Source organism: Platichthys flesus, chromosome 20 (genome assembly GCF_949316205.1).
Source record: "Platichthys flesus chromosome 20, fPlaFle2.1, whole genome shotgun sequence".
Classification (NCBI taxonomy): Eukaryota; Metazoa; Chordata; class Actinopteri; order Pleuronectiformes; family Pleuronectidae; genus Platichthys; species Platichthys flesus.
In genome coordinates, this window is record NC_084964.1 from 18,772,066 (window position 1) to 18,785,873 (window position 13,808).

The window sequence follows — 13,808 nt, forward strand, 5'->3', positions numbered from 1 at the left end:
CTGATGATAGAGCTCGTTAGTTAAATGACAACGCCCCTATTGACCTGTGGGTAGAGAAAGTGTGGCTTAGTTACAGAACTCGGATCAAGGGTTATTTACGTAACCAACAAAATAGAATAGACGAGCAGCTGATTGTGTTCTGAAACAACAACCTGGGGGACGTCAGGTCTGAGCATAGACACTGAATCAACCTGGATGTTGTGTTTCCACCTCCTCCCACTGTACAAAAATGAAACCAAAATATTCCGGATGTGAAAGATGCCATTTTGAGACAATCACGACATTCAGGGCCAGAGTCTGTGCAGTGGACGTCAACGTGGAGGCAGCATCATGGTCACATGGATACAGCTGTCAATCAGTCAGTCTCAGCTGTCAATCATCACGTTTCACACTGTTTTTATAGCATAACTAATTAAAACGCAAACTTATCAGAAACATGAACATCTGAACCAATATCAGTTTGATAAGAACTAAGAGAAATGACAGAAACCCTCTTTGAGATATATTTATCTGATGGGTACAGTTTAAATATCTGTATCTTGCAGTCCTTGCTATTATGATTACTTTAAATGTGCAGTTTGTGAAAGCAAGTTTTGTAAGCAATATTAAACACAAACTGATTTGGGTCACAGAAGAACCTGGGGGCGGATCCAGGACATTTTGTTATTGTGAGACAGGGCAATGTTTGACATCTTCACCATTTTCCCAGGGAATAATTCATGATTCATAATTCATGGATCTTGATTAAGCAAATCTGGCATATTTGGGGGAACTGATATCTATGAGCTTGATTGAATCTAAGGAGACTGTTGGGCGTTGGCTGAGCTAAGAGCTCGACTGAGTGAATGTAAAAGATAAAGTGAAGTTTACATCAGATAGTGATGCTGCCTGTACTCTGTCAGAGGGAAACACAGCTGGACGACTTGCCTGAGGGTGAGCATATGGTAACAATTACTCTAAAACTGCAGATATCACTGCTCAACACACACACACACACACACACTCACACACACTCAAACACACACACACACACACACTCAAATCTGAACGCAGATGGCAGGAAATGAAGATGGCCAGAAGCGGAGGGGAGAAGATGTCACCGAACCAAGGTGCAGAAAAATGAGAAGTTCAGCAAAAGGCCAAAGAAACCGTGAGATTTCAAATAAAGTCTCACCCGAGGAACTGAGCTCCGGCCGGACCGACCTCGACCAATCGGCTGGCCAGGCCTTCTCCTTCCACCATCGGAGGAGGCGACGCCAGCTTGTGCCTCTTCACCAGCCGACACGTGATCCTGGTGGGCGCCGTGCACTTCCTCGGCGGGATGATGATGCGCATGCCGTTGTGGCGACTTCCCCTCATGGAGCCGCCCCTGGCGTCGACCATGAAGCTGACCAGGAACCTGCGGGACCACGACAGAGGAAGAGAGGAGGAAGAGACAAAGAGTGATAGAGAGAGAGAGAGAGAAACAGTGAAGAAGAGACAGGAGATAAAACAGTGGAAGAGAGCGTGGGGGGAGGAAACAAGATAACCAGAGAGGGACGGAATGGAAAAAGAAGTAAAAATATAAAATAACGTTAGTTGAGCGGCAGTAACTGATGGAGAGAGAGGAGCCTCTCATGCTGTGATCCTCAAAACACACACAACGTATTTGTGTGGAGCAAAATAGAAGATGTGTGAGGAGGTTTCTGTGTTGGTACGACCGCAGAGGTGGACAATTAAAAAACACCACCTCAACAAATCTATATGAGAAAGTGAATATTCTTAAAAGGATGTTCCAACACAGGAGCCTCCAGTGGAATCCTGAACTGAACCAGAGGGTTCTATAGAGCTGTGTGAGACTCATTTCATTTAAAGGAGGAAATCACATCACTCACACACACATGCAATCTGGTAACTCAGGTGTTGTGTTAGTTTCTGATGAACAAAGAGCAACCGAGCAGAAGTTCTCTTAGATTATTAAAACACAGACGAACACGTGTTGGGAAATATTCATCTAGAACAGGGTGACATTTAACTGGCGACTGTTTTAAATCCACTCTAACTGATCTGTCCGAGTAGATCGTAAAAACATCCGGATCCATCTGTAAACGAGTTCACGTCACTCCATCACATCAAAGTCTCGCTATGATCAGTCATAAGCTGTTTTCAGACACAAACTGAAGTCCTGATAGTTCCCTGAACTTTACTGTAAACAAAAACATGACGTATAGATCTATAACGGAATCTACACGTCGTGTCCTGAATCAAACTCTTTCATTTTCTGGAGTTCACGTCTGAAAACAGCCACAGACTCACAAGGATCTCTGAACACACACACAAACACACGTGGAGTGGGTAACAACACAGTTCACACGTGAGGAGAACAAACACGGATGTTATGAGTGACCACAGGGGGGGGGGGGGGGGGCAAGGTAGTGGTGGTGATAAAGAGGACAACCAATCACAGTCAATCACCTGCTGTCGTATTGCGGGAGCGGAGAGGAAAAACTGCAAGATGGACGACAAAGCAACGCAGGAGCGACAGGTCAACAACTGATCTGAGAGAAGCACTGAGAAGACGACTGAGGCCTTCAGAGGACGTGAGTTCGATACCGACAAGCGGCACACTTTAATATAACACACAACCACAGAGGACGAAGAGAAACGGCTGCGGGTGGGACGCCGTTTTTTTGAAGGGGGAATAAAATGATGAAGAGAGAGAACTGGCAAGACAAACAGACAGACAGACAGACAGACAGACAGACACACACAGACAGACACACAGAGACAGTGAGACAGACAGACAGACAGACACACAGAGACAGTGAGACAGAGAGACACACAGAGAGACACACATCCATCCTCTCAAACGCACTCACCCAGAGTGTATCGGCGAGGAGACAAGGTTGACGTTGTCCAGAGCGTCTCCTGTCCAGCTGTACCTCCTCAGAGAGTCGCTGTCAAAGTCTTTGGCCACCGCCAAGTGCTGTGGAGGAGGAGGAGGAGGAGGAGGAGGAGGAGGAGGAGGAGGAGGAGGAGGAGGAGGAGGAGGAGAAACAGAACATTGAGTATTGGAGAGGGTGGAGAAATGACACGTGAAATGTGAAGATATCAAATAATTACGTCATGCGCTGAATGAAATAAAAAGAAAGTGAAACACCTGAGCTGTGACATCACAAGGCCCCACATCACAAAATAAAAGTAAATTCTATCCAAATAATCAACTTTTAAAAGAAAGAAATCACAAATCTAAAGATGGAAGGATGGGAACCAAAGACTCAGTTCACTTCACAGTAATGAACCGGTACACATGCTTTAATATAAACTGCAACTGCTGAACTGAAAAATAATCAAATAAAATCCGAGAGGCACATTGTGACATGCACTGAGAGAAGCACGAGGACAGGAACATCTACCTTGTTGTGCTGCTCTAGAAAGAAAGACTTTTCCTTACGGAGCATCTGCAGCGAGCGTGAGAAGAGACGAGCTGTTGTTTAGCAGCGGCCACATCCACAAATCATTCATCACAACACAATGTGTGTCACTGGATGTTACACATTTACCAGAGAAGACACACACGTGCTGGAGCTGCGATCTCCTGATTCTGTTTCTAACACAACTCCAATCAGGAGCTGAGGCGTCACAAGGAGGAGAAATCGATGGGAAACTTTCAACAATAACTTTCACTGCTTTACCTCAGGGGTCATTTTGCTGTATCCATAAAGTTAAGTGGGCCACTGGAGTAATCCCTATTAGATAGCAGCACCCAGCCACTTATCTCCTTTCCTCTTTCAGTAAAATGTAACAGGATTGGTCGTCTTTATGACATGTCTAAGAGGATTGGTGAACCTGCTCGGCTCCAGAGCAGCTTTGGCACATTGTGAAACAGAAGTGTGTATCTCGTGACAAGTTAATGAGCTGCAGATTATTGGGAGAGAAACATAAGACACACGGAGAAGCAAAGAGACACAAAGCACGTGTGCGTCTTTAAATAGTGCGGCGCGGCCTACGTACCATCTCCTTATTGGGCGCCAGCATCTCCTCGATCATCATGCTGTCCCGGGTGAAGGAGCTGCGGTTCAGCGTGTTGGACCTATCAGAACTGAAGGAACGCAGGCTGGGTGTGGTGCCGTAGCAGTCACGGGTTTACCAAGACAACAGTCACAATGATGGAGAGGAGGGGGGGGGGGAGGAGGAGGTGGGGAGTCAGGGGGGAGGGGGTGAAATGGAACAGAAAAAAACAAAAACAAACACAAACACATTAAAACGCATGCAGCTTCCAGGAACCTGACTGTGTGTCACCAGAACAGTAACCACAAGAAAGATCCTCTGTGGGAATTCAAGATGAAATCCAGAAGATAGAAGTAGATAAAACTAGATAAACTCCAGAAATAATAATAAAATCCATCTGTACGACAATCAATGAAGGTTTATTCTTATAATAATAATCTTTATTAGTCTTTCAGTTTGAGAGCAGGACTGTTTTGTGACGCTCTCTCTCAGAACCCAGCACTCCACTCACATTCCCTGAGCTCCAGCTCTTCTCCTCACGCTGCTCTGTGCCTGGGAAATGTCGGCTGTCGGGTTTTGCCGAACCAATAGAACGCCAGGACAAGTGAAACTGTCCCGCCCTCGTTGTGCGGGGTATTTAATCTGTCACTCAACCAGAGTTGTTCTCAAATCCCAGGAGCAGAGGTTTCACACGTGCAGAGTAGCTGCTCTGGAATCTATCTCTCAAACTGAAAGACTACGCTCTGGAAAGAAAGATGGAGAAAAGACTTTCCCCCCCGTCTTCACCTGAACTCATCCCACCCGGTCTGAATGTCCTGAGCGAGGCAGCTTATGAAAGTTAAGCAGATTACTGTATGATGGACAATGGACGCGGCACCGGGAGCTGCTATTGGCTGTCATGATGGAATGATTTGCAGATGCTGAGCTGACGCAAACTTTTATTTTTTTGGAGGATAAATCCAAGTTTGTGTCCTGGTGCGTTTTCCTGGTGGATGTGAAGTTGTTGTTTTTTTATGAAGAGCATTCCTCAGCAGTGATGAATGTTCTATAGCTACAACAGTTGAATAAAATATTGCAAATAAATAAGTTGGTGCACAGAGTTGAACGATAATATTTGTTTCTGCCGGTTTGAAGACTGAGCTGAATACGTGAGGAATAAATACAGGTTTGATTGGACAGACTGACCTGAGATATCACCACATTTTCACGAAAGTAAATATATATAATCAACGATTGACTGCACAATCTTCTACTACACTAATTAATACACACTTCACCACTTCCCCCTGGCGTCCTGGAGCTGAATCCATTCTTGTTGCGTGTGTTGTTGCATTTCTAGACTTGAGGCGTGTTTCCCTGAATGTTTGTGTTTCTCTCTTCTAAAGATATAAAGACATTTAAAAACCATAATGGATTCTTGTTTTAACTGTATGTGTTCCTCTAACATACCTCTCTGCTATTACGTGTTTAATAAAATACTTCCACTATTACAACTTTATATTCTTAGTTCTTGTATTGAAAGTATAGATCCCTCTGAAGAGAACACAGGACAGATTGTTTACATTTTGGCTCCTGTCTGATCTTTGTCATAAAGTATACGACACTAAGCTGACGAAGGCAAAGCAAATATCAGCTCAGGTCCCTGGAAGCTCGGCAGAGGAAATATATCCCACACAGAAACCAAAATGATGCAAAGCTCCACCTTTTGTGGCAAACGCACAAAAAAACCCAGGCGTGAATGACACAGTCGCCACAGTCAGAACGCACAAAGCAAACACAACATTCACTGCAAGCGAAGATGGAGCTTCTCTTTAAAGAACCACAGGACGCGAGCGACACAGCGACTGATGTCAACACACAACAGTGCTCAAATGAAACACAACAACTGCTCCAAATCATTGAGTTAGTAGTCAAACACACACACAGGAAATATGTGTTACACTGGGCCACAAAGTCATGATATTGATAGCGACTGGGGTCTGGGGTGGGGGGTGGGGGGGGGGGGGGGGTTCGAGGTGCAGGGGGGTAGGGGGAAGGTGCGAGGCGGGGGGGGGGGGGTAGGAAGGCCTCTTCATGCCTTCAGTCTTACCTGACTTTGGGACTAACGTTAAGAATGGACATGAGGAGAGAATAAAAGATCGTGAACAATCAGAGGACTGGAGAGAGAGATGCAGAGAGGAGAGGAAGCCAGAGGAGAGATGCAGGTTGGTTGAGTGATGACGGGGGGGGGTCTAAAGTTCAATTTATAGCTATAACCCTAAACTAAGCTTCCTCACATCAATACTCGATATGTCGAATTCAACTACTAATTAAAGAGTCCTGAAGGGGGAGGAGTTATTTTACATCTATGTATAAAGATAAATAATCGTATATTGTAAAACACACAAGCTTCTGTCTTTAAACACACTTCGAAAATGACACACACTGATATAATCGTCGTCTCATAAAGTTTATCCAGCAGCAGCGTAACTGTTTTGAGGTTCAAATTAAAGGAAAACTTTACCCCCCCCCCCCCCATCTCTCAAATCTATAGGTTTACATTTTGTAATGTTTAAAAGAATTATGCAAATTCACAAAAATGAATATTTTAAAGATTATTCTCCTAAACTGACTGAACAGGAAGTCGTTTGAATTCATTGAACCGGTTCTCAGCTGGGTTTAACTGCCCCCCCCACACACATTCACACTGGCTGTCAAACAGAGTGTGTTGATCTAACCCAGTGCTCAAGGCCACGCAATCGAACATGTTTCTAATTTCCTGTGGCTCAGTGTCCATGTGTGTCACCCCTCAGATATTCAATAACCCCCCCCCTCCACAGTGCGTTGCACAGGGGTCAATATCCTGGTGCAAGCAAAGATTTACAGCCACAGACCGTATGTTCACCGTGACCTCCTACTAACAATGTAACACAACGTCTTTATAATGACATTTAAGCTGCAACACAACTTCACATAAGACTGATTTTAAAAAGAACTGCTGTTTCTGCTCTTTTGGGAATATGTCTTTTAGAGGAGGAGCTTCCAGAAGCCATGTTGTATGTCATGTGTCTGAGTCCCTCATACTGTAAATCACTTGATGACTTTGTCAACTAGTCAGTAGCTTAGAGCTCTAAAGGCTCATCTATGCTCTTTGTTGGATATGAAAACAGACAGAGATTCATAATGAGCCTTCAGCTGACTAAAGAGGAAAGTCTCCCACATGTCTCCACGTTAATAAATCTAGGTTAACCACAAACCCTCAGGATAAATAATGACAAACACAGGCACATACCAGTGATATCTCAAATCCTACAACTACACTGGTGATGTAACTCGCTCTGTTTTGGACTTTTCGTCTCTTTCAGGACAGTTTGTTTGACTGTACAACTCATCTACCTCTGTCAGGGCCACCATCACAGAACTGCACTAAATGTACCTGTCTCCTTGCACTGTGTACCCTGTACAACACTCCGCTCCATATACTGGAACACTTACTTCACATCACATGTGATATGCGTTAATATAAATCATATTGATGCTATATATCATTTTATACAATAATATTGTCCTTTGCACACTCTGTCTACATTTTCTTACACTCATAGTATATTATATTAGCTATTGTATAGTCAAATACTTATATTTATACCTCTACTATATATCATATTATATCATACTTTTTGTATATTCTTTGTATATATAAGTCTATATACATATATTTATACATGTGTACATGTTATTATTATTACATTTACTATTATTATATATACTGTTGCTGCCATTACTACTATAAACTGCTATTATATTGGTATAATCACTATCATATATATTATGTTATATTATATACTATATATACTGTACTATTTTTATATACTGTCTAACAATAACAATACCAGCATATCATCAGTCCTATTACCATCATCTTGCCACTGCACCTTATCTACCTATTTATCTTGTGTTTCTGTTTTTATTCTTTCTACCTCCATATTTTTTATTTTATTCTATTGTATTGTATTTTATTGTATTCAAATGTACCGGCTGCTATGACGACTTAATTTCCCTTGGGGGATGAATAAAGTAATCTATCTATCTATCTATCTATCTATCTATCTATCTATCTATCTATCTATCTATCTATCTATCTCTCTATCTATCTATCTATCTATCTATCTATCTATCTATTAATCACGAGTTGGTGAATTTGCTTTCAGGCCTTGTGATCCATAAGAATGACTGTACTTTTGATTTGAACACTGCTGTGTCTGAGTCTTTACACAATCGTTTCATATATCATAAACATGTCTTCACGGAGTGGGCGGTGTCCCTCTTACCTCTGCGACCGGGCCCCGACGCTGAAGCCCATGTAGCCCTCCTGAGGGAGCGAGTCGTCCCCCAGCTCCCGCAGGTCCTGGGGGGCCAGATATTTATCTGTGTCCCCCGTCATGGCATCGTCACCTGGGGGGATCCAAACACACAGGGACAAGACGGGTCAGGGAAAGAATGCACAGGTTGTCCCCTCGCTCAGTATCTCCCGTCCACGTTGGCTTGAGGGACACGTGAGACCCTCAACATGTAACTGACTCTACTGCCGCGTGCTGACGTGTTGTGGTCGGCGGAGCTCTTTCAAACCGACAGATCAATGCAGCCTTTGCCCGGAGGCGGCTTGTCCAGCTCAGCTCTGCTCCAACAAACACACACAAACAAAAGTCACTAAAAAGCGTTTTAGTCCAAATGCCGCAAACACCAAATACGCCAGGAGCAAACAACAAGGAGAGCTGCTGTCGGTGACCTTTCCACGTCGGGTTAGTTCAAGGAGGAGAAGCAGTTTAAGATTTTTACATATTTAAGAACCTAAGGTAGCGTTTGTGCAGGTTTCACTGACAGCTTCATCTTTCTAGCTACACAACGAGACGTATGCTCCAGGCCCTACAGCAGGAACATGGTCAGCAGTGTGTGGTTCCCCCCCGGATGTGCTGCAGGTCCGAGGCCTTCCGAGGAACCGGTGAGCGCAGGGTTGAAAGGGAGATGGGTGGAGAGTTGAAAGGGGGGGGGGGGGAGCAAGTGCACGCAGGCGGAGAAACCAAGGGGGGAAAGAAAAGGAAGGAATTCCAGCGACCACAAAGCACCAGAGACCCCGGCAGCACCCCATCCCTCCCTGTCCCCTCGCCCCCCTGCTGCTGCAGCACCCCTCCCCCCTTAAACTTTCTCTCTTTCTCTCTCTCTAACACACACACACACACACACTCATTTACTTTACAGACCCCATCTGGTGACATTCCAGCCGATTCTCCGGCTTCTCTTTTACCAGGAAAAAGCAGAATCCCCTCGTGAGCCACCGACTCACCTCCGGCTTTGAAGCACTTCATTCAGCCGCTCGTCCAGTTTGCAGGATTTCACCCTCAGCTAACTTTTCTCCCTTCCTCTCTCTCTCTCTCTCCCTCTCTCTCCCTTTCTCTCCCTCTCTCTCTCTGCATACACTGTCTATCTCTCTTTCACAGCCCGGCGCTCACACAAACAGATCAGCTTTCTCCCGCCTACCAACCCTGCTCTAGGATTATCCACTGTGTGTGTGTGTGTGTGTGTGTGTGTGTGTGTGTGTGTGTGTGTGTGTGTGTGTGTTTGTGAGTGTGTGTGGTTGTGTTTGTGTGTGTGGGTGTGTGTGTGTGTGTGTGAACAGACACCCACATCTCACTCTAGGACAGAAATAGCAAGTGGGTGTGTTGCAGACAAAGTTGTGGAACATCTGAACTCTGCTGTGTCTATAGATGCACACACACACACACACACACATACACTCACAACTTCATACTGTAAATCCTGTTCTGCCTCTTTCATGTCTTCCCTCTCCATCTTCCAGCTTCTATTATTTTTTTTGGCACCTTTGCAGAAACTCGTAGTAACACACGGATCTAATTTGTAAAAAACAACCAGCAAACGTCCGCTTGTCTTTGTGTTGCCACCACAGCAGCTGTTGGGGTCTAAATAATAGACTGTAAATACAGATGGACGATTTGGTAACTCCAGGAATGTGAAGAATAATCATCTTGATCACCTCCTAGTGGCTGGCTGTACTAAAGGTCATAAACTGCCCCTCCTCCATGTTAGTGGATGGGACAGTGACCAACCAAAACAGTTAAAATAAAAAAATTATGTCAACCAGTGGAGAATCTAATATCAAAGTTCTTCTTTTGATCCATTAGTTTCTTAATGTTCCAGGACTAAACATAATAAAAACAATTTGCTTGTGAGTCAAATTCAAGTTAAAAGTCCTAATTTTGACCCCAAATGTAAAGTCATCAATAAAAGACTAGTATAGTTACAGTATATTGGTATATTCGATATTTAGAATATGAAGTGCGGGAAGCAAAGTGAAATGAAATGGAACAACGCTGGAAACTAGATCAATTATCGGAGCAAGTTGAAGACTTTACTTAAACGTAAGCCATCAAGTCTTTACTGTTTTTGAATTATTAATACTGAAATTATTCCAATGTTTCAGATTTTATGGGCCTATCAAATTTTAATTAACTTTATAACTTTGGAAAAAGTCCACAACAGTTTAGGAAAGGTTTCACAGGGTTTGTGGGCCGGTCAGATTTCGATCAAGGTCTGTGCGTGTGTGTGTGTGTGTGTGTGTGTGTGTGTGTGTCACTGGAGATGTTAATCATTGCTGTTACTCCGCTGGTATGTGAGCCTGTGTGTGTGTCTGTGTGTATTTTTGGAAGAGAAATTAAAGATGGACACTCCACTGGAGCTCCACAACAAAATCAACAACGACAACAACAAGTCGCACACAGAACTAGAGTGATGGCAAAACCATGCACGGAGATACACAAATAAAATACACACGAGTTTAGTTCAGCTGCACCACTTCAGACGGGTTATTAGTGTTAGTTGCAGTGACATCACCATCTCGTTGGGAACTTACAGGAATAGCTGATGCAGATGTTTCCAACATCCATCTCTGTTTGAACAAAGCAGAAAAAAACCTTCAACCGTTGAATTTAGGATTTTTGTCATCTGGGTTCATCTTTCAGAACAAAATAAATACTTTTGTAATCATAACCGAAGGAATATTAGTGACTTCAACATAAGGTACAACTCTTTAACTTAATTATGACTTATTTTACATATTTTTAACCCTTTTCAATCTGCTTTCAAGGCCTCACCACAGAAACTCTATATACTTAAGTTGCAGAGATTCCACTTCTATCAAAACCAACTGGAAAACTGATCTGGGGTCTCTGGCCTGTCCCTCATTTGATTTACATTCCACTTATCTGAAATAAGATAGTGTGTTTCCTTCAATAACTCTACAATAGTGATGACATGAAGTCTGGAGCACCCCTGGGCTCTAACCTCGAGCCCTCCTTATTTTTTCTTTTTATATTTAAACACCTAATGTGCAAGCCATAATATTGAACGTATATAAATATAAATGACAGCAGCAGAGAATTGTCTCTGACCATTAGAAACAATGACACGCCTGGTTTTCTCTAATATCTGCCCACACACATCTGTAACCACTGTAGGAAAGTAAACAGTTCCTCTGAGTGAATGTGGATTTCTGCAGGCTGTGACATTTTTTCTGCAGAGGGACGAGAGGCATGTGACCACCTAAAAAAGAAAGCCGACTCTTTTTCAGCATCACTGCACACGGCTCAGCACCAGAGGACAGGACCAGCCCAGCGACAGAGAAACAAACTATTGATTGAAAAATATCAATAAATCAAATTGCCCCCCCCTCCCCATCTGCATATTATTAGGGTCGGGCAGTACAAACGATCATATTCAGCTGCTACTGGGCCAGACTAGGAAAACACACACACACACACTCAAACACACACTTTGCAAACACTCCAGCAGCTGACACCATGTTTGCTTTGGCCCGAATGTGTTAAAACTACAATGGAAGCATCATCAACAGGCCTTGTGCGAAGACAAAGGATCGAGTGTGTGTGTGTGCAGACGAGTCTCTGTGACGTGAAAAGAAAAATCTGTTACGCACCCCCCCGACGCCATATGCAGACAGTAGGCATGGTAACCAACAGAAAGGCATATTCCCTTGATTTTGCGGCATGACAAAACTGGGAGGCTTTAAAACCCCACCAGTACGAAACTGGGAGGCTTTACAACCCCACCAGTACGACACTGGGAGGCTTTACAACCCCACCAGTACGACAGAGCGGGAAGAGGAAACTGAAAGAGCTCGAGTGAAGTGCGAGGCATCACGTGCGGAGAAGAAGAAAAAGGGATTGAGAAGCGTCCCCGGTCAAATTAGGCACAGATAAATCCGACGGCGCTAATGAAGGAGGAAGAGAATATAAAAAACTGACGTGCAGAATGAAGCCAGGAGAGAGAAGGGAAGAAAAATAAAACAATACCTTCTTCCACATCAGATAAATAGTCCTCTGTGATCATTTCGGGGACATTGGCTTTACGGACTGTGTGATTGGGATGGAGGAGAGGGTTAGAGGGAGAAAATGAAACCAGGAAATATGGAAAATCAGATTTAGAAATAAAAAAAATCATAGGCAGGAAATTAAGTGAAATCAACAATGTGATTAACGTAAATTAAAAATATGTCTTTCTGTATGAAACTCTAGAAATGTAAGAATAAAGCTTAATCAAGATGAAACTTAGATGTCAAATGATGAAGTTAAAATGAATTTAAATCATGATGAGTGTCTTATCATTATTTTCAGGTCTGGGATCTGTTTTGATGAATGTAAAGTGATTCAGATTCACACTCTGATTACTCGGCTGTAGCAAAGAGCCTGTGAAGAGAATCCTCACCTTCATCGTCGGACATGTCCAGCACCTCGTTCATCGTCTCTGGAACGTTCATCCGGTGCTTCTCCGTCACCGTCTGTCGAGCAGAGACCAGACGGTCACATGGGAGTATAATCCACTAAAGACTGGAAAACCACCCTTTACTTTAAAAGTAGTTTAGTAACATTTAATATATTTAACTTGAACTAAAGTTTACATGAAATACCATTAACCTTTGTATACTTTACATTACATTTACATCCCTTTACAATAGATTTGTGCATTCGATATAGTTTAAGTCTATGAAGCACTTTGTGAACTTTTCTTTTTACAAAAGCTTTACTGTATTATTATTATATGATTATTATCTATTAATATATATTATAGAGTTTATAGTAATAAAAACACTGATCTGTGAAAAGACATTTTTAAATTTGTATATTTCCATGACCATTTACATAAGTTAAAGTAAAAGCCCAGCAGAAAACGCTACACAAAGAACAAGTTGAGCTCTATTAAAACACATTTGTGTTGTACACAAGTTGTACATGAACATACTTTCTTTTAAATAAGTTGCTGAATCATATTCGTACCTGAGTGGTCAGAGTTTCCTCTGTGACCACTTTGAGTGTGTCCACCACAGAGATGTAGCCGAGCCTCCGGGCGATGGACAGAGCACTGTTTCCATTCTGGACATAGAAAAAACAAAGTGATGAAGGTGAGACCTCTTCTTCCTCTTAGAGTGAAGAAGACTCATATGTTCACTGTGACGTGCTATTTTAAAACGTATTTGGCACTTTGTCTTGAAACCAGAACAGATTACAAGCAACGAAGTTCAAGAGCAACATGCAAATTTAATGCATTAGATGTGTGCAGCGTAGTAAGTGACTGTGTGTGTCCGTGTGTGTGTGTGTGTGTGTGTGTGTGTGTACTCACAGTGGTGAGCTCGTTGGGCGATGCTCCGTGATGCAGCAGTAAGTTGATGATGTGTGTGTGTCCCTGCTGTGCAGCCTGGTGCAGAGGAGAGTAACCGTTCTGCAGAGGAGGTGAAGAAAGTAACAGAAGTT

At 43.1% G+C, this 13,808-nt stretch overlaps 1 protein-coding gene across 26 annotated transcripts in view; it reads right to left on the reverse strand.

Moving 5' to 3' along the window:
- The window catches only part of LOC133931990 (ankyrin-3-like), a 93,848-nt gene that overhangs the window by 26,905 nt on the left and 53,135 nt on the right, over positions 1–13,808 (reverse strand). For 8 of the 26 annotated variants that reach the window (XM_062378978.1, XM_062378973.1, XM_062378976.1 and 5 more), the window contains 12 exons: positions 13,678–13,776; positions 13,335–13,430; positions 12,766–12,838; positions 12,354–12,413; positions 10,898–10,933; positions 8,301–8,424; positions 6,080–6,091; positions 3,994–4,096; positions 3,396–3,440; positions 2,859–2,965; positions 2,455–2,487; positions 1,175–1,399 (listed from right to left, as the gene is read on the reverse strand). In XM_062378978.1, the coding sequence (XP_062234962.1) occupies positions 1,175–1,399; positions 2,455–2,487; positions 2,859–2,965; positions 3,396–3,440; positions 3,994–4,096; positions 6,080–6,091; positions 8,301–8,424; positions 10,898–10,933; positions 12,354–12,413; positions 12,766–12,838; positions 13,335–13,430; positions 13,678–13,776 (1,013 nt within the window). The remainder of the gene's footprint in view (positions 1–1,174; positions 1,400–2,454; positions 2,488–2,858; positions 2,966–3,395; positions 3,441–3,993; positions 4,097–6,079; positions 6,092–8,300; positions 8,425–10,897; positions 10,934–12,353; positions 12,414–12,765; positions 12,839–13,334; positions 13,431–13,677; positions 13,777–13,808) is intronic. The other 18 variants (XM_062378987.1, XM_062378985.1, XM_062378988.1 and 15 more) reach the window with 13 other exon arrangements.